Source organism: Sturnira hondurensis, unplaced genomic scaffold (assembly GCF_014824575.4).
Source record: "Sturnira hondurensis isolate 20B ecotype Veracruz unplaced genomic scaffold, ASM1482457v3 Scaffold0008640, whole genome shotgun sequence".
Classification (NCBI taxonomy): Eukaryota; Metazoa; Chordata; class Mammalia; order Chiroptera; family Phyllostomidae; genus Sturnira; species Sturnira hondurensis.
Genome location: NW_028081271.1, coordinates 4,627,494 through 4,653,345, shown reverse-complemented (window position 1 = coordinate 4,653,345; position 25,852 = coordinate 4,627,494). Strand labels below are relative to the sequence as shown.

Sequence of the window (25,852 nt, the reverse complement as noted above, 5' to 3'; positions counted from 1 at the left end):
CAGTGGGGCTTCACGTGGTGGGAAGGGTTCCCAAAAGACAGAGCCTGTGGACAAACCCTCATCTAGGGGAGGGGCCATTGTGATTCCCGGGGATCACAGAGGTGGTACGGGACCTGGGGCGGGGCTGGAAGGGACCGCCTGGCTATGGAGAGTCCTGAAGCCACGCTGAGGATTTCCACATCTGGTCCCGAGAACAGTAAGAGTCAAGAAGGAATTGTTAAGGACAATCTGCAGAAGATTCTAAAAATCACTGTGGTAAGTCCGGTGATCAGACTGGAGGGGCGAACAGGCCCCCTGTGTCTGCTCTGCAGGTCCACACTCGGGCGGCCCGGTAGACAGCAGACCCCAGAGAGGAAGGCACAGTGGTGGAGGGAGAATGGGCAGGACCTGGTGAGGGGCACAGGGTGGAGGGCGAGGAGGAGACGTGCCAGAGACCACGTCCAGGATTTTGGCAGGCCCGCTAGGTGCGCGAAGGTGCTTTCCTAGAGAGTGGGACCAGATCTTGGGGGAGAAAAGAGCAGGCTTTTCTTTAAAATGTTTTTCTGGGACCCATGGGACTTCGAAGGCAGTTGGGATATGTGGACTTGATGTTCAGAGGTGGTGTCTGGACTAGAAATACAAAACCGACAGCCGCTGAGGTGCAGACGGTATTTTAGGTACCTGGGAATAAAGGGGAACACCCAGAGAGAGTGTGTACTGAAAGGAGGGTGCAGAAACACGCTTGGACATCTTCATCCTCAGAAATCTGCTACGAAGGGACAAAATACGCCATGGAGGAGGGGCAGGAGAAGTTGGAGGGGGAAAGGGAGTGTCATGGAGTTTAGGAGGGGAAAGGTCTGGGGTGGGGGGTGGAAGACTCGGCACCACGAGGAATGAAGTAACCGGTGCTGAGTGACACTCCCGTTGCAGACCCAGCCACTGTCCTCGAGTAGAGTAGATAGTCAACGACTTATCCGGTGAGTTGAGCTGAGTGCGCACCAGTTTGCTTCCCAAGGCACATACATTTTATTAGGAAGAGGAATATAGATAATTGTGCTGCAAGGCCCGATTTACAACCACAGAGAGGTGCCCATAACGCCCCTGGATCCCAGTGGGCAGGGGAGCGACCCCTCAGGTGTGGGTAGGAGGGCTGGCCTCTGGCAGGAGGAGGGGCCTGCACTGGGTTTGGAAGGTGCAGCGACCTGTGAGGAGGGCCGGCCGGGCTCTTCCCAGGGCCCCACAGAGACAGGTCGGTGTTGGCATTAGACTAATACGTCAGAGCCATCGGTAATCAATAGCTCATTCCAGGATACTTCTCCTCTGACAGCACCCACCGGAGCTTTTTACCAAAAAGACTAACGTCTTATTTTAAAACAACAGTTAATCCAAAAATCAATAGCAACTCCAACAGCTGGGCTGAAACCTGTATTTGCCTTTGAAAACACAGTTGATGGAAACAATGGGGACGGTGCCTTCGCTGAACAACTGAATTAAAACCACAGTACATCTCACTGGCAAATAATAGCATTCCCCTGGATACCGTCTGGACTGTGACGACACACCAATTTCTTTTAAAAAATTATGTAACATCACAATTTGACAGTTCCGACTGTAAGTGACGTGAGCGACGTTTTACCGTGTGTGCAGTGGCAGTGATAAAGAAAGCGGACCTGTGCTTCCTTTGCTTCCACACTGTTTGCTTGACTAAAGTTGGCTGTAAGCTACTGTTTTTATTCTGAAAGGGCATCTTCTTAATGATTCTCAGCTCCCAAATATCAGTGTTCAATATTATTTCGTTTGCTATAGAAACGTTCGATTCTATTACATTCACAAGTGAAAACAGATTATTACTTCCAGCCAGACATTATTTCCCATTGGTTTTGGTTTTAAGACGAGGGTCTTAATTAGTTCAATTGCCTTGTTTCTCGGAGGACTATTTCACTTCCTTCGTTAGCTCCAACAAGATCACTCTTTCTACCCTTCCATTATCCAACCCACCCCCCTAAGGTAGGACGCAGGACGTAAAAACCAGTGTCCTCAGATCATAATAGCTAAAGGATTAAGCTGACGCTGACCTGAAAATTTAGCTCAATGCGGACTTTATTAGGGAGCAATAATGAGCTGAAATCCATGAGCTCTCTATGTATTCCAGACACTGTGCTAAATAGAAACACCTACTTTCAACCCTCACGGTTCCGCTCAGATACATACAGCTTAATTATTCTTTCATAGCTGAGGAATCTCAGACCTAAAGAGACTAAGTCAGTAATCTGCTGAAGGTTTCTCATCTACTAAGCAGCAGAGAGCAGCCTAGAACCCAGGAGAATTTTGTAAAAACTGTAATTATAAAAGCTCTAGTTCTAATGGCATGATAATACTTGTAAAATTAAAGACAGACCTGAACGGTAGCAAAGTGACCTAAATAAAATCTACGGCCCTTGTTTTGGTTCAGAAACTTCCTTATTGCTATATTCTTCCGCAGCCGAAGATAGGAACAGCCCCACAAGCCCTAGAGCCCGTTTTCTTCCTCCCGCATACCGGACTTTCTGCAGCTGTCACCCACCACATCAATGTCCCGACCCATTTCGAAGGAATCAGCTCCCACCGCCCAGAACCCGGTACTGCAGGGGGCACAGCCACGGCTTTCGCCGGCTTCCTGCTCTCTATCCTGACTGCGCCAAAGCAACCGACATTTCCAATGGACGTGCTCGTTACTTCTGAGGACCAGGGAGACGCCGTCATTAAGTGTGATAAGTACGACTGGAAAGCATAGAGCTCCTCGTCCTGTCTTACAATCCTAGTATAATGAGTTTTATTTTACAAGAAGGAGAAAGAAGATGACAGGGAAGGAAAAGTAACTTCTAAAAACTTGTGGATGCGGGGAGGATCTGGAGACAGGCACGTTTCATAATCCTGCCCTGTAATGACCCTGCAACGTTCAAGCCATAATGAACCAAGTGGCATTTCGCTAATGACTACCTTCCCCTGTCCCCGTGTTCTCTAGCGTCTTGTCAGGAGCTCGGTAAGCGAGCCAGCGAAGGGCAGCTCTCAGCGGCTCCTTCTGGAAAGGCTTCTCTCCGCTGCACGTCACGCGACTGAAACCCTTACCTTTACAGAAAATGAGAACTCGACACCAGAGTCACAGGACTGAAAATAAAAAAGTTTTTGACCGGACTGAAGAACAGAGGTGGGTGGAATCCCAGACACTCTTAGAACCGCTTGTGATGACTAATGGATGAGCTTGGTCCTCAGAAACAAGATGACTGAATACGGTACTTTTCTACCCCAAACTTCTGTGTAACAACAATAGAAAGGGGGGAAAGCAAAGCCGATGAGAAACATTATGCGAAATATCTGTGAAATAGTCTACCTTGATACAAACAACAGACGAAAATGTGGACAGTCAATGCTAGACCTCCACAAGTAATGCAGATAAATCAGTTAAGCTACCGTCAGAATCAACGGTGTGGAGTGAGTTCTCCTTGGTGAATGCCCCGTGTACANTGGATGAGTTTGGTCCTCAGAAACAAGATGACTGAATACGGTACTTTTCTACCCCAAACTTCTGCGTAACAACAATAGAAAGGGGGGAAAGCAAAGCCGATGAGAAACATTATGCGAAATATCTGTGAAATAGTCTACCTTGATACAAACAACAGACGAAAATGTGGACAGTCAATGCTAGACCTCCACAAGTAATGCAGATAAATCAGTTAAGCTACCGTCAGAATCAACGGTGTGGAGTGAGTTCTCCTTGGTGAATGCCCCGTGTACACTCAAAAATAATAGGCCTTCTGCTGTTTCTAGACGGTATGTTCTACAAATGTTCGTTTGACCAGGTTGGTTGATGGTACTGTTCACAACGTCAACAGCTGTGCTGATTTTGCCTGTTTATCTGTCAGTCACTGCGAGAGGAGTGTTGATATGTCCAATGATAAATGTGGATTTCTCCTTTCAGTTCTATCGGTTTTTTAAAAAAGATGTTATTTACTTATTTATTTTTAGGAAGGGGGAGGGAGGAAGAGAGAGAGGGAGAGAAACATCCATGTGTGGTTGCCTCTCATGCGTCCACCAAGGGGGACCTGGTGCCCAACCCAGGCCTGTTGTTCCCTGACTGGGAATCGAACTTGGTTTGCAGGCCGGCACTCAATCCACCGAGCCGCACCAGCCAGGGCTGTTCTGCTGGTTTTTAACGCTCTGTAGTTATATGAACGCATCTTTAGGGTTTTGTGCATATATCCTATGGCCTTTCATGAACTGACTTATTTATTAGTAGAAAGCCCCTAGTAATACTATCCCTGCTCTAAAGTTGACTGATATTTATACGGCAACTGCACTTTTGTGTTTTCATGGTATATGTTTTTCATTCCTTTGATTTTGAACCTATCTGGATATTTATGGTTGAAACAGGTTTGTTGTAGCCATCACAGAGTTGGCTCCTATTTTACCTGTTCTGATAATGCCTGCCTTGTCACCGGAGCCTTCAGACCATTTACATTTAGTGTAATTATTGATCTACTTGAATTTAAGTCTTCTCCCTCTACATTTGTTTTCTAACGGTCGAATATGTTCTTGTATCCTTTCTGCTCCTATTCCTACCTCCTTTTGGACTGAATTTTTTTAAAATTCCATCTCATCTCCACTATTGGTAATGACTCTGCATTTTCTCAGTGGTTATTCTAGGGCAGGAATCAGCAAATGACAGCTTGTGGGTCAGATCCACCCTGTGGCTTAATTGTTTATGATTCATGAGTTAAGAATATTTTTCATGTTTTTAATAATTTTCTCAAAAATATTAAAAGAATAGAAAAATCTACAATACAGACTCTATGTGGCTTGCTATCTATCAGTTTTCTGTTGCCTCAGAACAAATTATCCCCAAATTAGCAGCTTAAAACTTAAAATTGCACTCAATTTCTAGACTACAAGGTCTGGCTGGGGTTTCTATTCACGGTATCAAAAAACTGAAACGGAGGTGTCAGCCAGGTGGAGTTCTCACGTGGAGGGAGGCTTGGGAAAATCTGCTCCGAACTCCATCCTTGCTGTTGGCAGGAAGCAGTTCCTCGGCTCCAGGGAAGAACTGAGACTCGGTTTCCTCACCGGTGAGTAGCCTGGGTCAGTCTCAGGTCCTTTCTCTGTGGGTTTAGCCACGTTCAACACGGACCTGGAGCACGGAATGCCCCTGTGCTCTGCAGACCTGACTTCCTCCCCGACAACCAGCTAGAGAAACGCTTTTATTAAGGGCTTGTGTGCTTACCTCCAGCCCACCGGCAAGATCTCCTTATCTTGAAGTTATCTGTGCCTTATAAAAGAAACGATCACAGGACTAAAATCCCTCAGATTCGGCCCAGAGGTTATGTAAGGTGGGGAAGTGGGGAATCTTGGTGGTATCTGAGAATTCTGCTTACCACCATACCTACCAACGTCAACATAATTACTATTTGGCCCTTTATAGAAAAAGTTTGGCCACGCTGGCTCTGGTATATAAAATATACAGCCTACCTGCAGCTATTACACCCCTTTAGGTACAGGGTAAGTGTCTTATGACAGTACCCTTCAATTACCCCATCCTTTGTGAGGCCTGAGAGCTTGCTTCTGAATGTTTTATACACCCTGCCATGTATTGGTATTATTTTCTTTAAATCAGCAATGATGTTTAAAGAGACATTAAAGAATTAAGAGGTCCCCTGTTCACGCACTTATTTATTATCACTTGCACTTTCATTATATTGAGTAGGTCCAAATCTCCACGTGGTGCCATCTTCCCTCCACCCAAAGAAACTCCCTTTAACATCGGATATATTACAGTTCTGCAGGCCATCAATTCTCTCAGCATTTCTTTGTGTGAAAAATTCTTTATTTGGCTTTCACTTAAAAAACACTGTAGTAAAATATGCATGCAATACAACCCACCATTGAACCATTGTTAAATGTACAAGGTGGTGGCACTGAGCGCAACTGTCATCCCTCGGCACCTCCAGGGCTTTCCCATCGTCCCGGCTGACACTCTCGGCTCACTGGACAGTAACTCCTCACTCTCCCTCCTCCAGCCTCTGGTAATGACTCTTCTACTTCCTGTCCCTCCAAGTTTGCCCATTCTAGGAGCCCCACACAAGTGCAGCCACACAGTGTTGGTCCTGTTAAGTCAGGCTTATTTTACTTTGCAGAATGTTTTCAACCTTAATCCAGGTTGTGACGAGCATCAGAGCTTCATTCCTTTTGGGGGCTGAATAATATTCCGTTGCCTGCACGCAGGCAGACCTTCTTGTGTTGGGCTTTCTTGGTAATGCATTTTTATGAACATCAAGAGAAGACCCTCCATCGGTGAAAAGATTACAATTTGCTGAAGGCTCAGTGGATGGTGGGTGGTTTTTTTTGAAATTAAAGTATTTTGAAATTGAAGTACGCACATTGTTTTTTGGGGACAATGGTATAGCATACTTAATAGTGTACAGCACAGTGTAAACAGAACTTTTCCATATGCATTGGGAAGCCATCTTCTCCTATGCTTATCAGTCATTTGTGTAGCTTCTTGGGCTTCATTCCTGAGGTCTCGACCTAATGCCCATGTTTTGGGAGGTCACTTCATTCAGGCTGGTGGGTGCCCGAACTACTCCTGGCCCCACACAAGTTCTGAGAACTGTTTGTCCTGCTGCTTTCCGTCCCAGCCTCCTTGTGTTTATACTGTGCTTGCTCAGTGCCCACAGGTGTGAGGAGATCCCCTTCAAAGCCCCCAGAGCTTGCTCTTGCTCTCTCTCTGTAGCTCCTCCTCCCCAGTGTCCCCCCCAAGTCCTGACACTTCCACTTCCCTGAACTTTGTCCTTCCGTCTCTCCAATCCAGCTAGACCCGGTGCAAGCCCTCTGCCCGCACTGCGGGTGCTGCCGTCTCAGGGCTCCCCTCCCCAGCTCCCTTTAGTTAGGGATGAGGACTCTGCGGCCCGTTATCCCTGGTCTGCAAGCTGTGTCACTTTAGAGAGCTCCCGCAGGTCTCCAACTGCCTGGTATCGGAGGACAAGACCTTCAGCAGTTAATCCTTCCTGGACAACAGCAGAGGCAGTTGGATCTTTTACGAGATATTCATGTGACTCTAGTAGCCTGAATTCTAGGCAGCATATCTCCCTATTGGGCTTACTTCATCAGTCCTTCTTTCTCTTTCTACAGGCATAAGACCTAAGTTCGGGATCCAATTGGCTAATCTCAAACCACACAACTGTCTTCCGGTAGATCTTGAAGGAGCGCTCTTGGATTCTGGTTCTTTGATTAAGTACAAGCTGTAGTACTAGGTCTATTACCCTCAAATTCTGGAAATAAATATGCACGTGAAAATGCTAAAGATTGCAAAATGCATGGAGTATACAAATAGATATTTTTTCTCTCTCCCTACTTCATTGTCACGACCTCAGGAGATTGTTGATTCTCCCAAAACTTAATGCGGACACATTAGGTCAATTTACTCTTGTGTATATGTCAAGGAAAAGTTTCAAAATATTAGGAAGTGTTGGTTTGAAAGTGCTCATTATAATATCTTGATCTCACACAGTTCCACAAAGCTAACTCCCATAGCCCCTAAAAAAATGAGAGAATGGCTTTTGCAGGCTTTATAGACTCACTCAAAGCAATCATTTCTGAATCATTGTTTTCCTATTCCTGTCTTCTTGGACTGTGTATTCTCTCCTAAGAGAAGTTAAGAGCACTTGATTTTGTAAAGTGGCATGGTCATTCTGGTTGTAAGGGCGTTTATGAATTAATATGGAGGAGACTGCAAGCTGTGGCCAGAGAGACAGATGTGGTAGATTATGGGGGCGGGGAGGAGCTGAGTACCAGCATCAACGGAGGATCTTTGAAATCCGTAGGATTTAGCCTGCACTAGGGTCCCCTTCAAAGCTAGAAAAGAAGACCAAACTCATTAGAGAAAGAAACCAAACGTTATTAAATCAATAAATGTGATCAAGTGTTATAGTTTTACTCAAGGTCTGAGGATGCTTTTTAGGAAAAAAAAAAAGCACTACCGTCTACGAATTTTAAGTATTTCAAGTTATTAGCATGTCACGGTAACAGAGATAACGCCAGTTCTTGCATTGAAGAAAGTATCACTCTCTCATTTTCTCCTTCGCTTTTGCTCTCTTTTCTTTAGTGAATGTGGGTCGAGTCATACCGTTCTTCACTTCATTCAAAATTCTCTGATGGGTGTTCTGTTTTCTAACGCAACACCGACTACCACCCAAACACACTTCTGAACATCCTAAAAGCAACGCCATGTCTAATACACGCCTTGGTCTTTCACATTAGAATCTCTCCATCACCTTCAGCACCTGAAATCAGGTAAGTCACGGCCGAAAGAACCGAGGATGTAAACGAAGTTTTAACTGCAGCGAGAGTATGAAGACACCTCTCATGTCTAGTGAAGAGGAGATCCTTATTGGTAGTAATTCACACTTTCAGAAGATGGGTTTCTTTTCATCTGAAGACACTGCTATGAGTTTTGTATGTTAGGTCATTGGTTAAAGTGCTATGATTTGACGTGTGCATGAATTAACTCTATTTACAATTACTAAGCAAACTTTATAGTCAACTGTACTTCTTTCAAACCTGTGCCCAAGATTACAAAAAGGTGAGACCGTGAAGTTCTCTAAGTCAAAAAAGGCAAGACCGTGGGCTTTTCTAAGTCCACCACCATTGCTAAAAGTAATTCAAGGTGAATTCATATTAACTGTGTGAGTACATATATTTGAGAACAAAACAGAGTACATTGTTATTAATAGTAGTACTCCCTAACTAGTCATATGTTTAGAGTAGTGTACAAATAACTTAACCAAAGGGCTCTAAGTTTACATTTTCTTTTCTTTTTATTTTTTAAACAAAATTAAAAGCAGGCTCAGAGCATGTGCTGTGGTGCTCAATAAATTCCTCAAATACATTTGTATTTCTAGAGATTTTCTCTTAGACCCTCAGCAGTTTATTTTGGTTTAATAAAGCAATAGCAAAAGTTGAATCAAATTCACAAAAATTTTCTCCACCAAATTTTCAGCGAATAGCACACTTATTTGTAATTTTGGAGTATACATTTAAAAAAATATCAGTTGAATGTAAAGTTTAGTTTGTATGAGAGATTCCATTTCCTCCCCCAAGACGACTAAGGTCTAAGCATCTACTATGAATAAATGCAATGATAAAATTTGCAGCAAAAACTTTTACATTCATATCTCTAAAGCAATTAAATACTACCTTTAAAAGTTATGAGTATATTCATTAAAAAGTATTGATTTATGCCCTGGCTGTTACAGCTCAGTGGGTTGAGCACCAGCCTGAGAACGAAAAGGTCACCAGTTCTATTCCCCATCGGGGCACATGTCTGGGTTGTAGGCCAGGTGGCTGGTTGGGGGCGTGTGAGAGGCAACTGATCACTGTTTCTCAATGTTTCTCTCCCTCTTTCTCCCTCCCTTCCCCTCTCCCTAAAAAATAAATAAAATCTTTTTAAAAAAGTATTGATTCTATCAACTAGAAATAGGATGCCAGGGAGTGACTGTCACCCTATTTGACCAAGGCGGAAACTGAAACCGAATCATCACTAATACCTATGACTATAAAATAATATAAACAGATGCTTTAGGCAGATGTTCCTAATACCTGGTTCCCAAACATGTGACCCGTAACCTCTGATTCAGTACAACAAATGGGGCACACCTGCCAATACTCCTGCATCAGCCTAATGGAGTGTGAAGCTAGTGTTTGGCTTTGTCAAGAAGATCATTATTACTGTGAGCAGAAACACAAGCAGGTGCCTGAGACGCCCACACAGTAAGAGTTAGTTCGCTCACGAGTTACTCTTTCTGCCGCATGAATTTGTGAAAGGGACTAGTACACACGCGATCGTCACAGGGGAGGCCAGCCAAAAAGAGGCCATTTTACCAAAATTCACGAGCCTCTGCCACGTTACCCACCCGCTTCTGAGAGAGCCGCCTGGCCGAGCGGCACACAGATGCAGACACAGTGCCCCATCTGCTTCCCCAAGGGCAACCCAGGCCGCGAGGGCCAGCATGCGGGCGGAGCCTTCCCACCGACGGGAGGTGTCGCACAAGCACCGGTTCACTAAGGCAGGGGATGAAGAGTGTCACTTCCGATCTTTATTACAGTTATTGATGAATGTCCCCCATCCGCCTGGAGAGGGAAGTATCTTCTCAGGGCCTGCCTGCCTGCCTGCCTGTCTGACCCACCTTTGCAGTCGCACAGCGGTGAGACATGTACATGAAACGCTGGCTGCGCAGAGCAAAGCCGATTACAGCTGGCAGTGAGCTTCATCGAAGAGACTCTGCTGCAGGAGGAGACGGGTCTGGGGAGGGTGACCCCTGGGAACCTCCCCCACGAAGATGGGGCGCCCTTTCCTTCTAAAAGGCTTCATATGAAATATCCTGTACGTCTTGTTTTCAAATCTCTTCCTTGGTTTGCATCTCTCCTAAAGGGGCATTTACATGAACAAACCACAGCAGCCTGTTGTTATGTCCTTTACCACGTGTCTTATAAAGACATAAGAAGTGTGGAAAATGGTTAAAATTTCAAAGGGCAGTAGGTAATAATTCCCCAAGAAGTGCGCAGCTCAGGTGAGTGTGGAGGTTATTACGAGTAAGCTTGCACAAATACCATCATTCCCTTCATTTGATAAAGTGTCTATCTAGCCCAGTGGGTCACAGAAATGTACAGACACGGCACGGACAGACAGCCACCACAGGCATCTGACAACTCGTCTCGTGATGCTCCTGAGACAGGAAGAGAGGACATGGGCGCGCTGGCCCAGGAAAGGGCCCCCGACACACGGGAGAGTGTCGGTGGTAGAGAGACACGGAACCCGTCCATCAAAGGCTTCCTAACGAACCCAGAAATCCAGGCTGAAGAGAGACTTTACTTCCAGAAAACAGAGACTAACATTTTTCACACTCTTTTTATGAGAATGAATAGAAACGTGCTGAGGAAAACAAAAGAAAACATCGACTTAAAGACACTGGCGAACTAGAACCTGTGCGGAAGACCCACAGTCGGTACCCAGACTGGACGCTGCTTCTCCTCTACAGGTGTTTGCCCGTGACAGGTTGGGGGGATGTAGCACGTGGGTGGCCAGGGCGCAGAGAACTCCAGGCAGTCGGCCGACGGAGCCGGGGGCGAGGGGAGAGAGCTGGAGTGTGGCCTCCGTCACGCAGAGAGGGCCCTGCTAAAGCACGCCAGGAGTCCACCGGGGTTTTGAAGAGTTCCGCCCGGAGACAAAGGGTGAACTGGACACAGACCCACTCTTCCAAGAGGCTTGACACCCAGACTGCAGACAGCGCAAACCCGGATTGCATCAAAACTACCTGCCTGAGAAAAGTACAACCAAAGTCTCTCTGAAGGATGACCAGACCATCTCAAACCTCAAATTATCTTTATACTTTGTCACACATAATGTATGACCCTTAATAAAAACACCTAAGCAGCTGTAAGAAATCAAATAGTGGCCAATAATCAAAACCATTCTCCTGACCACACTGAAGAATTCAACACATAGGAGATCTAAGTATTACACTAATCAAGACATGGAATTTGAAAAGCAACTGTGATTATGTTCTTTAAAAAAATTACGTATCAATGTTCAAAATTAGGACAAGTAGAGAAAACAATCAAATAGAAAATTTAGAACTGAAAAGCATGCCGTGGAAGGAAGCGGAAATCAACAATAAAGAATAAGAATATCCCCAACGCTTTAAAAATTAAGCACACGCTAATCATAAGGAAGTTACAAAAGTGAGAAAATATTTTGAACTGATTGATAATAAAAATACAAAACTCAAAACCTGTGGGGTATAGGCGAAAGCCACGCACAGAAATTAATTTAGAGCTTGGATAAATTAATTAAGAGTTTTAAGAGAGCAGATATTAGAAAGCCCCAAATCATCTGTAAGTATTTGCTACAGTTGAAGCTATAAGTATTTTTCGACACAGCTCTTTCATTCCCAGCTGTGTGACAGAAAAATGTGTACACATGTGCCCCCACAGACCTGCATGCTACACGTGTGCATTAAGACATAACTTGGAATTACCAGAAACTGGAATGAGCTGTAATGTACGTCAATAGAGGAGGAGAAAGAATGTATGGTATGCGCCCCAAAGTGGAATGCTTGTCAGCAACCCAAGTTTTTTGTGGATGAATCTCAAAATGCTGTTGAGCAAAAGAAGCCATCACATAACACACGTGGCAGCTTTCCAGTCCCACGAAGTTCAAAGCAGGCGAAAAACTAACCTATGGTGTTGATGGGCCCGGGTTACCTTTAGAGGGAGAGGTAATGACCATGAGCAGATACAGTGGGGACTTCTGGGGACATGGCAACAACCCATTTCATGATGGAGGTAATGGCTACACGAATTTATTCACTTGGTGCAAGTCTTTAAGACTCCACACAGTGAGGATAAACAAGCTCTGGCCTTAACAGCAGTTTGGTCAAAAAGATTCAGGGGAGAGATGAGGAAACACAACCCATGCGCAAGTGACGGAGACAGGAATGGCTTGGTGACCAGGGTCTGGGCATCTTTAAACACCAGGCTGTCTGACGAAAGAGCCAGCAGGGTCCACTCTGGAAGACGCATTCCCGCACGATGAGGAAAAGTTACGGAGGCTCAGGTTTTTTACTAACTGCAAACGACGAAACTGCCAGGAGTGGAATGCGCTCTGTCTCAGCAAGGAGGACAGTCTGCTCTAACAGAAGCAGAGGCACCACCCATTGGGACCAGGTGGAGGCAGCGCCTGCGTTGCCTGGACCTGGCGGGTGACCACCAATGCCCCTTCCCACCTTCACAGTCCCCACTTACGTTCAACGTCGAACCACAATAAAAAACGTCTTACCCTTAGTCGTGTAGTGGAGATCTCAGCTTTTAAGATCTCAGGGTCATATTTGGTGCTCGATGAAGATCCTGAGAACACTTTTTAAAGACAGAAAAGAAAAGCAAGTTTGCAGGCCTTACAAACGGTAAAAACAAGACGCACACGCTTCTGCGGATACTTATTTTACACTTTTACTGTCACTCATCAGACACCCACATACGAGAAGTAATCTTCAAAACTTCATGATTTTTAAAAAAAACTAAAGAAAGACAGAGGCCATGAAGACCCTGGAACTTCATTTCCTCCTGGATTTTATACTGACACATAAAATCTCACAAGTCCTTGCGGCAGACACAGTTTATTGGGGCTTCCCACTTTCCAGAAACTGCCTGCGTCTGAGCCCATCACGCTGCTTCTTGAACGAGGCTGCCCCGATGACTGGTTTTCGAGATGAGAAAGCCAGGTCAGCTCAGGGGCCAACAGCAAAGTCCCTCTAGCTCATGGGTGCAGGTCCTCTCACCACAAACTGTGCCCAAGAGCAGCAATAAGGCTCAATTATTGGCCTTGATCTGAAAGGGTAAAAACGGACTCAGCAGCAGATGAAAGGCCACCAGGTGGACAGAGGAGCAAAACCAGAGGGAGGGATCCAGGGTCCCCCGAAGAGGAGACTCGGATCTGGCATGGGGCTGTGGGGCTCTCCTGCGAAGTCTGCGGTGAGCCCGCCCCACCCTTTCTGCCGAGGAAGGGACAGGACCCAGACCGAAACTCCACAGCAACCCAGGGGCCTTCTGTCCTCTGCAGGTTGGTCCCAACGTCGCAAGCGAAGAGCCACACTATACTTACGGCTGGTGTGGGAACTTGACTTTTCCTTGTAGGCATCATTCAGGCGCACGTACTCGTCGAGGGCCAAGGCCAGTCTTTGCTCCTTCACGTGGTACAGCTCCTTCTGCGTCCTGAGGGCGTCCCGCGCCACGGAGAGATAGTCCTTGAGCATCTTCTCCTGCTCCCCTCTCCATTGTTTTCTCGGGTCTTCGATCTGCGTGGTTTCTGGAAGTGCATTAGATAGGTTATGGTTTAGCATCTAATCACTCTCTTTTTGTAAAAAATGATGGAAGCTTTAAAAAAGTAAGTGGTCTGCTTTAACTCTTATATATTCTAAGCAAATTATCAGCATTTGTGAAGTGACTTCTCCAGGAGTCAGGGACAGTTTTCGTTGTGTTTTAACCAGTCCCTCCGCGTCTTTATCCCCTTTCCAGTCCTTGTCAACAATTCACTCTCCCTGTGCCTCCATCAGCAACCTGTTCACTTCTACAGACAAGTATTCACCCCCCGCCACATGCAACAGGGGAAGCCAGATGTTCAGGCATGACCCTTTCCTTCCAAGAACTTGTGTAATATAGAAGAAATGGGGACACATGGATTCTAGAAACCACAATCGCTCCCTGCAGCAGACAGTGAGGGGCCTGGGGAGGGGCGGACAGGGCCAGGGCTCATTGCCAAGGTGATTCCAAGAAGCACAGGCTTCCTCCGGCTGGAGAAGTGAAGTCCCAGGGAGCCGGCAGCGATTGAACGGGGCCTTGCACGGTCCGGACGAGAGTCCCTCCAGGCCCCAGCCCCTGTTTATTTCTTATTCCCCGTCCTGTCCACCGCTGCCCTCAGCTGCACTGAATCTCTCGTCTCTCTTCCATCAAGCCCTGCTTTCTGTGGCCTCTCCAGGCCTCGATGGTGCTGCGGCCTTCCTTCTTCCCGGAAGTTTCTCCTTCTGCCAATCCCGATCCCCACCCGTTCCCTTGCTCTTGAGGCACCTGGTTCACTCACTCTCGGGGACCAGCTTAAAGCCCCTTCCCTAAGCAGCCCAGCCGCACCCTTCAGGATGGAGAGGGTGCTCCTACCGTCCTTTGCTGTTGGTGGGAAGGCGATTCCTTCCACGTTCTGCTACACTTTCTCCTCCCCCCCAGTCCTTCCAGAGGGACCTTTCATGGTTTCTGAGTGTCAGGTTAACACAGAAAACTCACTGATGAGCGGCGATGTGCCACAGGAACGTTCTAGACAAGGGCACGAAGGGATCTCGGCTGAAGTTTACGAAGATCATCTCCTAAATACGTGAGGTCCTACTATGAAAAGAGTTGATAGGATTGATCGCAAATTTTTTTTGATGAAAGATTATACACTAAATGAAAAAGCAGTGTATAAAACTGTATAGTATAATCTGACCTGAGGTATAAAATATATTTAAAAGTCTGTGTGTGTGTGTATCAATATGAAAAGTCTGGAAGGACATACACTAAACAGTTCAGGGTACTTAGTTCTCTGCAGGCTAGGTAAATGTGGGTAATTTTTTCTTCCTTTTATTTACCTACACTTTCTCCTTTTCTCCTATGCACACCTATTATTACCTTTATAAAACATGGTTCTCAAAGGGACAAGAACAAAAGGCACAGGTAAAGAGGTGTGAATGAGGGAAGCAGCTGTGGGAAGGGGGCTGAAGGACCAAATCTGGGATTACAGAGTGGAGAAAAAGAGTCATCCAGGATTGGCAAGATGGTTCTAAATTTTTCAACTCAGTGACTATGAAGAGTATTCTGTTCCAAAAAATCATAAAATCAAGGGGGAAACCGAAGCACCCCATTTCGTACCTGTTAGTTTTGAAGATTTGACGGCAAAAGAGTTAGCAGTGTCCTCTAACGGGAAATGTCCGAAAAAAGACTGGGAGCGTCCGGGCCAGAGACACAGACGGACAGCCAGCTGCACAGCCACGCAGAGGGCAGACTGAGGTCGGTCAAGGACAGCGGGGGATGAGGGAGAGGCCCCGCCTTTGGGGAATGACAACACACAGGGACTCACAAAAGAAACACGAGGCCACCAAGGAGAGAAAGAACAGTCTGAGCAGGGAAAAGAGCCAGTTCGAAGAGAGAGGCATGCTCACCTATGCCCACCCACATACAGGTGGGAGAAAAAGATGGCTGACTGAGAAGAAGAGGCCCTGACCTTGACAATGCTATGAAATTTGTAAATGCTCTCAACTACCAACTATTAGGGTCATTACCCCCATAACACAGTTTACTAGCACATTTTAAGTATGTACACTTTTTCTTTCTATCAAACCTTGACAGTTTATCCTCATAGGAGAACACAGAGGATGCAATAAGACAGGTAACATGGAAGGGCCCCAAATGTATCTCCTTTCTGCTAAAGGAAGCAAGTCCATGCACAACGTCACCTTCACGTGAGGGACGTCCACCAAGCCGGGGCCCCTGCGCTGCTTCGGCGCTGACACAGAGGAGTTGGTGGATGACAGTACTGCAAGCAGTAGGCACGTGCCACCTGGTCTCCCCCACTGTCTGCAGCACCCCAAAGGCACGGACAGAAGATGTGAAACACTTGAAGAAGATTCTGAACAGCAGTGCGCAAGGAGGCTTGTGGAGGGAACTAGAAACCCACAGACCAGTCACATGGCAGCAACCCCATTTCCGTTGGTTTTACCACCTGGACCCCCTGGCTCTCCCAGGCCCTGGACCCACCCCTCCTGTGGGGGTGCTGGAAGGCAGGGCACAACACTAAGCGCCGTGGCCGTCCCAGAGAGGCCCCACGTGGTCCTCAGGCGGTGGTGGCCATGGGCAGTGTCAGTCGTGTGGGAGGCTGGGGCCAGAACACCAGGAAAGGGGCTCGAGGGGACCAAGCACCTGGGGGGAGGGGACAGAGAGGAGAGTAGAGGATGGGTCTGAGGTTGTGGCCCGTTTTTAAATGGGGTTGTCTTTTTAATGTTGATTTTCAGGAGTTATTTCCATGCTCTGGTTATGGGTTCTTTGTCAGATATGTGTACTGTGATTAGTATTTGCCCCTGAGATGGCAGACATCAGTAGTTCACTCTTTAAAATACATTGAGCGAGGACTCTATTCACAGCAAGGAACACACTCCATTACGCAGCTCTGCACTTGCTAGAACTCAGCCATGGTGACAGAAAGTAGGACACCGAGCAGTACTGGGACTGGGGAAGGGCAGGGAAGGACTCACTGGGGCGATGAGCACATTCCATACCCTAACTAGAATGGCCTTTGTCAAAATTCACTGAAAGGCACACCTAACCACTGTGCATTTTCTCACATGTAAATGAGACCTCAGTTACTAAAGAAAAGGCAAAAAAGTTAGGGCACAACCCTGACATTACTGCAAAGTTATTTACTTCTGGTTGCAATGATGATACCCACACCCTATAAACAGCACTGCATCTTTGCCTTCTGGTTAGTCATTCCAAACCGACATCTGCACCCCAGCTCCACCCACACCCCCACTCAAAGGTGAATTCCATCCTAAAACACTTAAGGCCTATTAGAACTGTCAATGTCAAGGTCAAATTTTTTACTTCAGATATTTAATAGTGTTACATAGAAATGGTATTAAACAGCCAAACGTTCTTTACTTCATTTTTTTCGTATTAAAACAAAGAGAAAATAATGCTGAAACTCTACAATATCAGGACACAACATATGTGCGGACCAGCTGTTAGGAGAAGATGCTACCATTTGCTCCCTGAACTACTTCCCAGGACTGTCTTCAAGATTAATGAGATGCTAGGGCAGGTCCTTTTCAGTGGGGGAACTACTTGCTGTGGGTAATTTGGGCACTTTCGGGCAGAGTCAACCCATCAGGCCGCGGGGCTACCATTACTGTGCTACAGCAAACCAGTAGACCTACACATTTATATTCTGGGCATCGGGATTTTAAATATAAAGGATGGTGCTTTCCGAAGCATCATTTATACTTGAAATGTACTTTAATTTTTTTTAAAACAAACAGAAAGCTTTTAATCCGGGAGCTGAACAACGAAGCCCTTCCTTCTCACATGTGAGAGTTCATCATTGCACTGCGCACCCAAGGACACAGAAACAAGGATGCAGATGCTGGCCCCGAGAAGCTCACACTTCACTGAGAGACACACACAAATGAATCATTTAAATGGCCATGACAAGAGGATTTTAAGAATCCCCAAATCCCTGGTATTACAGAAATACTGGGGCAGGGCACCTACTTCAGAGCGGGGCTGGGACCTGCCCGGGGAGGGCTCGGTACCAGGATGACCTCTGGGAAGCAGTGGGGCCAGAGCAGGAGGACCCTGGGTGGATGTGGCAGTCGGAGTGCCTAGGGGCGCCTAGGGGCTGAGCAGAGAGCGCTGGTGACAGAGGCCGGGACCGAATGAAAGAAAGGGAAGGGATTAGCCCCAGCACGGAAATACATGCATAACCCATTGACAGACAGAACAGTGCGGTGATGGCCAGAGGGAAGGGCGTGCAGGGGCTGGGTGGAAGTGGGCAAAGGGGGGAAATGGGGACATCTGTAATAGTGTCAACATAAAAATAAAGTTTCTGAAAAAGCTATTAAAGTGAGAGGTGCTCCCCTTCCAATCACAAAGACATCAGGAAACAAACAAGATAAGGGTCTGACCTTTTCCACAGGGACAGCTGCCCCTGCCTGAGGTGGCAGTGAGCCCCATCCTGCTCTTGACCCCGCAGCCATGCGTGGCCATGCCACTAGACCAGACCTCACCAATGCCCGCCCCTCCCATGGAAAGGACGAGAAGAGGAGTCCCGATACGAAGGTGCGGAGGTCATGGGAAGAGGAAACAAGGATGCGGGGGTTTCCTGTAGACTCGTCATCTCCGTGCCTGCAGACCCGCGCTGAGGAAACCTCACTCCCTGCCAGGTAGGCACACAGACGGACAGAGAGATACCCTGGACAGCTTTCTCTCCCTCTGCCCCAGTAACCTGGTGCATTTACACACGGGCACCAAATTCCAAACTGGGCATTTCAGTTAAATGTTAGTCACTGAGAAAGTGGGGGGGCAAATTAAAGAAATTCACCTCCCAAAATGTTTACTCTTTCGTATGACTCCAGATTCGGTGGGGGGTGGGGGGGGGCTGCTTTTCAGATGCGGTTGTCTTTACCGAAAAGGAAAACTTACTATTGATGTGATCGATGTAGTAGACGCCAATCTGAGGGTCGAACCCCGCTTCCCAGCCCCATGGCAGCTCATCCCCAACGCAGTCAGCAAACGAGAGGGGCTTCGTTAACCTACAGCAAATCAGAAGAGACGCACGTCAGGCACACAGCCAAACCCCAGCATGCAAACCTCACGTTGTGGGCAGGCTGCGGTTCCTTCTGGTTGTTGACCGTTACTGGAGTTTGCACCACTGTGTTTGAAATCCTAAAACAACACGACCAAATAAACAAGGAGAAAATACAGAGATGAACATCCAAAAGAGTAGAAATAAACCATAATATCCTTTTGAGAGTTCACAGTTTAAGATTAGGGGATAAATTTATACAAGAAATACATAAGGCCATCTGAAAGCAGGGAGGACTCCAAGCAGAGAGTCGGGAGGGCTGGGATCTCGCTCTGTCTGGCTCTACAATCAAACAGCCATCCCCTTAGAAAGCCTGCCCCAGGATTTGAGCCCTGGCATCATGAGTCACCACATCAGTACCTCCTTGACGAGGCAGACACGAGACTCCTCCAACCTCAGGTCAGGGTGCTCTCATTCAAATTACTGAACACTCAATGGTGAGGCCACTGAGTTCTTGGGAGGAGGGACAAACATCTTATTTTTGTAAGTATCTTAGACATAATCATCATTCAATGAGATTTCTGATGGAATCAAACATACAATGAATTTATATATCAGCGTGATATATCACGGTGAGAACCTTTCAACACAGCCTTATATGCTTTCCTGTAAGCCTTAAAATGAATGGGAAACTGCGGTTTCCGAAGCAGAGGACAGGGTCCAGACTTAATCCCGAGTTGATTTCCTCCCTCACTTCCTTCCCTCTGGTTTTGGCGGGTCCCCTTGGTGTTGGAGCAGGCTGACACCACGGGGTAGAGATGCCCAGCTGCAGAGTGGCCAACGTCAGCGGACGTGTGTTCTGATTCAGTGTGCTGGCCCCCACCCCCTCCTACATTTAAAGCCACGTGGAATCCCTTCAACCTGTGCAAACAGTCATCAACAATCGCATGGCTCAAGGGAACAGCAGGTCACTTGCAGAATCGCGTCATTCATCAGAACAACGAACTGCGCCATCTCCCCTCAGAACGCTGGGAGAACGACACGAAACGGGGGAGACCCTTTCTTCCCAGGCCTGGCCTGCGACAGCCCTCCCCTGAGGGCAGAAAAGACGGAAGGAAGGAAGGAAGGAAGGAAGGAAGGAAGGAAGGAAGGAAGGAAGGAAGGGTCTTCCTCTCCCTCAGGCTTCCCTTAGTGGGAAGTCTGCTCTGAAGACAGCTCCGGAGCTCTGGCCTCCAAAGCCAGTCCAGCAATGGAAGGACAAGCGGCCTTGCCACTGGCCCACTGTGAGGCCACATCCGGGGTGCCTCTCTCAGGATCAGTTTCCTTCTCCAAGTGGGGACCATACCCCTGTCCTCTCCTTACACCTTAACTGCCTCCTAAGAGGAAGGGGAGGGTGAAAGGGGGTTTCTCTGGAACCGTGTCTAGGGCTTGGCACATAGACGATCAGTGTTAGTGACGGTTAATGCAAGTATGACACGTGACCTGTCTCGTGTGCTCTCCAGAGGAGCTGAGTCAGGCAGCCCCGTGTAGAACAGCGGTTCTCAAAGTGGATGCTCGCAGCCAGGAGCATCGACACCCAGGGCCTGGTTGGAAGTGCCCGGTCACAGCGGGCCTACGGAATCCCAAACCCGGGGGCCCGGCGGTGCGTGTTTCGTCCAGCTCTCCGGGAAACTCTGGAGGACTTGGCAACCGCTGGCTCCAAAGTTACGAGCTTGAAATTCGGCATCAGAAGCCTGGGTCGAGCCCTGGCTGGTGTAGCTCTGTGGATTGAGTGCGGGACTGAGAACCCCACGATCACGGTTCGATTCCCAGTCAGGGCACATGCCTGGGTTGCAGGCCAGTTCCCAGTTCCCAGCAGGGGACGCACAAGAGGCAACCATACATTGATATTCCTCTCCCTCTCTCCTTCCCTTCCCCTCTAAAGATAAATAAATAAAATCTTAAAAAAAAAAAAAGAAGCCTGGGTCGAATCGTGTTCTGCTCCACAACCTGGGTCAGGCTGTAACCTTAAACACCCCAGTTTCCAATCTTCTAAAAACAGGGGGTCGGGGATGGGAATGAAGTGTAAATGAGAACTAAACAGTATAATGCCTGACAAATAGTAAACTTCCATATACATATGAGATGAGTAAAATGAAACTCAGACATGTTAAACAATATGCCCAAATAAGGCAGCTTGCCATATTTATTCTGTAAACCTGGAGTCAATTTGAACTCAATCTGAGTTTAAAAAAAAAAAGAGCTCTTAGAATCTTGCTCAAATTCCATGTTATATAAACTGGCCAGGAAAATTGTATTTTCTCTTGACAAAGAGTTCTCTTTCCCTAACTTTTAAGCAATGCCACCTAAAAGGTATGTCTGAAAAACGACAAGTAAGACACAGAAACAGTATGTTTAGGGACAAAAGAGACATGCTCTGCAAGTTAAATCCTGACACCTAAGGAACATGCTTCATCGTGGCTACGACATGAGTATATTTAATGCTGCAAACACCCGAAGTCATACAGGCTCCAGAACACGTCCTCTAATTACAAGTTATGGGAACTCGACTACGCTTGGAAATGACCCACCTTTTCCCATTAATTGCAAGGCAGTAAGAAGCATTTTATTACCTGTCCCCGTTCTAAGACTAGAACTACATCTCGAAGACACGTGCAGTGGTGAACTCGGTTACAAATTCAGATGCTTCCGATCCTGGAAAGTTTCACATAAAACTTGCTCTACAGTGTCTCTTCCAGACTCAGTTCAATACACATCTTTTCTCCACACTCTCTCATTAAGTAAACCCATCAGTAAAGAGAGACACAGTTCGAAATTTTAGAATTGAATTCTGATCCAAATCATGAGCTGTAAATGGAAGGACACTCTCAAGTACCAAACACAATTCAGGACTCAGTTACGCTTTGTCCTCATGCAGGGAACATATTCAGCATGCCTACGACATACTAAGGAGAAACACAACCAAAAGAAATACCAGATGTACTCCAAAATGAAAAACAATACGAATTAGAACAAGCACAACAGATAGAGTGAGCAGAAATGTTGATTAGCTTCTAAATTTCTTCCTTGCTTTGCACAAACAACCTCAGAAACTCTTCAATCTTCCTTTGATGTTAAGGGAGTAAAAATGGATGGAGTTTGTTTTTACTGGTTTCCCACAAAGCAGTGACATCCTGCAAAAAGCCTAAAGTTAACAAGAGTCTCTCTGCAAAATTCCAGAGATTGCTCTTTGCTTAAAAAAGTCTTCTTTTGCACCGTGACTGATGTAAGGAAAATGGTAATTCACTGCGGCTCTTTGCCAAAGTTTACGTATAAAATGCGAACTTTGCCTGGCATTTCCTTTCTTTCTGGGCACTGTGTCAATCTTTTACACACTCTGTTGTTTAATGTTTATTGTCACATCACAGATACTCATCCTGTGACGTGAGATACCGCACACACACATATCTACTCTTCATAATTACATGATGGTGAATAGTACGTGTGGGCAAGCACAGATTCAGAAAAGCTGGATTTGTACTATTTGCACTACATGAAAAGGCACTTAACAGGAGAAACCATTTTCAGGTTAATAAAACCCTTGCCACAATTCGACTGTCCTACATGCATGGTTTAGAGTGAATGCGAAAGGTCTTATCAGTTGCTTTAACTTGGCAGCATCCTGCTGTCATCGTTTAGCCAATGGAGCCCCAAAGTTCTAGGTCATATTGTCACCTGATTACTGTGGAATTTGCCCACATGGTAGGATGGGGTTCACTATTTGAATTTCAATGGGAGAGCAAAATACTAGAAATCTTTCTATAGTTCTGAAAGAATTTTAATTTATAATGATGTTGATTAGTCCCCGAGAGACAACTTCTGTGTTTCCATCACTGCTGTAGCCAGGGCAACCAGCAACGTTGAGGAACACAAAGAAGGAGAAGAGGAGGAAGGAGAGAAGAACGGCAGCGGTGAGAAAACAGTCTTTTAGAGAAATTGTGGAAACTGGGGTAACAAGGTTAGTTGTGTGTCTTGAAGGGAATTAACTCGTCCAAAGGAATCATATTGGACAGAACTGCCAGCCAGGAAAGGCCCACAGCACAGTGCAGTGGGTCAAGGAGGAGCCTGCCCCTCAGGACTCAGTGGACTTACTGATGGCCCGCAGCTGCTAAGTGGTGTCACTGGTTGTCTAACCAGGCTCCTCTGTCATCTATGTCAGCCCCAGACCCCATCTTCCTACAGCTTTCCCCCATTGGTGCCAAAGGACTTACTTAAGTCCCCCGTTCATGTGACGGGCCTTCAGATTGGAGCACGGTGATCTCTCTCCTCCAACCCAACACCTTGCCCTCCTCACCATCCCTCAGGTCCCTCCTCTGCTCAGACACCTGCCCATCTCCTGCCCTTCACCTGCTCCGTGTCTCCTTGCTCTGCCACCTCCCTCCATCAACTGCTCTCAAGTGGCTCTCATGCAGCTCCTGTCTTCTTCCTCTCGTCCCACAGAGCGTCCACCGCCTTCACTGAAAAGTCTTTCCTCAGGTGTTCTGGCTCTTTCTTTCTCACACTCATCCCTCACACGCACTCACCGCAACCTGGAGGTTTTAAGTCTCCCCAAAGCCACCAACCGAATTCTCTGGTTCCTCCCAACTAGGCTTCCGAGAGGCAGTATCTGTGGGTGACTCACCTTTGTGCTGGCACCCTGCTCATACTGTTGACATGGGGACCCAGGTATATTATTTATAAAAACGTCGATGCTTACAACGTTCTAGGTAGAAAGGTCAATTTTTACATAGAGTAATTATACTACTGATAAAGACACTGAGTATTCACCACATACCACACAAGCTTCCATACGTACAGACATGTGAGAGAAATCCTCATAAAACTGCAGAGTAGATACAATTACCCCCCCACTGGATTAGCCTATGCAGGGAACAAAGCTTATTCACAATCACATAAACACGTGGTTACTCGACACACACCCCTCTCTCACGTGGACCCTCATCGTTTCCAGCCCCGAAGTTTACTGGGCGGCATATGGCTGTCATCCAAACGCATGGGATTCACCACCGCTGCACCGCTGGGCTCTGAGTGGCAAGCAAGGGGTCCCTTTAATAAGCAATGGAGGGAGGAGACGGGAGGGCCTGGGCTCGAGGATGACCCTTGGCGGCTGCCAGAAATGTCTCTTCTCCAACGGTAACGGTCGCACGCCATGCTACACAGGCCTTCACACTCACCCTTCACAACAGGCCCCGAAGAAGTAAGGAGCGAAGCCCAGCCACAGACGAGAGGAAAACACCCATCAAGAACGCAACTCTTCAATGCCTTAGAGACTCAAGCAAAGGTCAAAAGTCGCCTTGAAAAATCCTTTTCCTTTTTGATATGATTTGTAGACTGAGTAGCAACTTCTGAGTAAAGCTATATGATGTATACACATGATTCTTAAATGGGAGTCTATAAAATGATTTAACCTAATTATCTGGCTATTTTAGGTTGGATTCCCAGTCCAGGAGGTGCAAGGGGCGACCAACTGATGTTTCTCTCTCTCCCTTTCTCTCCCTCCCCTTCTTCTCTCTCTAAAATCAATAAACATAACCTCAGGTGAGGATAGATAGATAGATAGATAGATATAGAGAGAGGCAGACAGAGAGAGACAGACAGAGACAGAGAGTCTGGCTATTTTAGCTTTAAAAAAGTTGCTGCTAATAAAGCCACAATTGCGGTTTACAGCTCCCACCAGCTCTTTAACATTAAGATCAAGGTGAACACCTTGATTGGTAGGTGAGGTGCCCAAGGCTCACAGTGCACCCACCCCGTCTGAAAGCCACATGAAAAAGGACGGCTGGGCCCTGGCTGGTGTAGCTCAGTGGACTGAGCACTGGCTGGTGAACCAAAGGGTAGGGAGAAACACCCACAGTTTCAGACTCAGCAGATCGGCGAGGAAACCTAAGAATTTGCACTTCTAACAAGTCCCCGGGTGACACTGATACCACCGGTTGCTGGTCGGGCCCTGGACCACACTTTGAGGACCGCTGGCTAAAAGGCACAGATTTCAGCTCAAATCCACCCAGGTGACGGAGAAATGGAAAACAAACTCAATTTAAAAGTGAAACTGGAGGTAAAAGCCTGTGCTTTGGAGATCTCTCTATTGTGAAAACTAGGAAATGTTTAGATAAAATTAATGGCTTGATAATTCCCAGACCTGGCCAGCTTCATTACATTTTAAATAAACATTTTTCCCTTCAAAAGACACTTAAGTAATCTGAAAATACGTTTTCCCAGTTAAGGCTTTTTTCCCTTTTCATTTTCTCAATTGTATCACAGTATGCGCAACAGCGACAAGTGCTCAATACCGTTAGCCACTAGGGAAACAGACGGAAACCACCAGGAGGCAGCCGTTCACACTGATGACTACAATTAAAAGCCAGAAAACAGCGAGCGTGGAGGCGGAGGTGGGAAAACGGGACCCCTGCCCATGGCAGGAGAGCACATAAGCGGTGCAGCTTTCATTGTAAAAAACAGTCTGGCAGTTCCCCAAAAACTTAAACTCAGAACCACTGTATGGCCCCACAGTTTCACTCCTCAAATACCTGGAAGAACTGGAAACGGGAACCCAAACTAGGACACGTACACACGTGTTCACAGCGGCACTATTCACGATAGCTGAAGCGTGGAAACGGCTCCAAGTTTTACCAGGGGGTGGACGGATGAACCAAGCGTGGCAAACACATGCAGTGGAATATTTTAACTCAGCCCCAGCTGCAGTGTGGACGAACCTCCAAAACATCACGCTGAGCGAGACACACGTCGTCACACACAGTAGGACCCCGTGTACGTGAACTATCCAGTACAGATAAATCCATGGCGACAGTAGGGCAGCGGTTGCCAGGGGCGAGGGGGTGGGGCGAATGGAGGGAAACTGCTCGTTGGACCTTCTGCAGCGATGGAAACGCTCTGGAACCAGCTAGATAGAGGCGGTGGCCGCACAAC

The 25,852-nt window shown here is 46.8% G+C and overlaps 1 protein-coding gene across 1 annotated transcript in view; it reads right to left on the bottom strand.

The window, feature by feature from the left end:
- The window catches only part of WWC2 (WW and C2 domain containing 2), a 131,148-nt gene that overhangs the window by 48,039 nt on the left and 57,257 nt on the right, over positions 1-25,852 (bottom strand). Inside the window, exons 2-4 of the mRNA XM_037055135.1 lie at positions 18,784-18,893; positions 13,667-13,870; positions 12,845-12,921 (exon numbers count right to left, since the gene is read on the bottom strand). Of these exons, the coding sequence (XP_036911030.1) occupies positions 12,845-12,921; positions 13,667-13,870; positions 18,784-18,893 (391 nt within the window). The remainder of the gene's footprint in view (positions 1-12,844; positions 12,922-13,666; positions 13,871-18,783; positions 18,894-25,852) is intronic.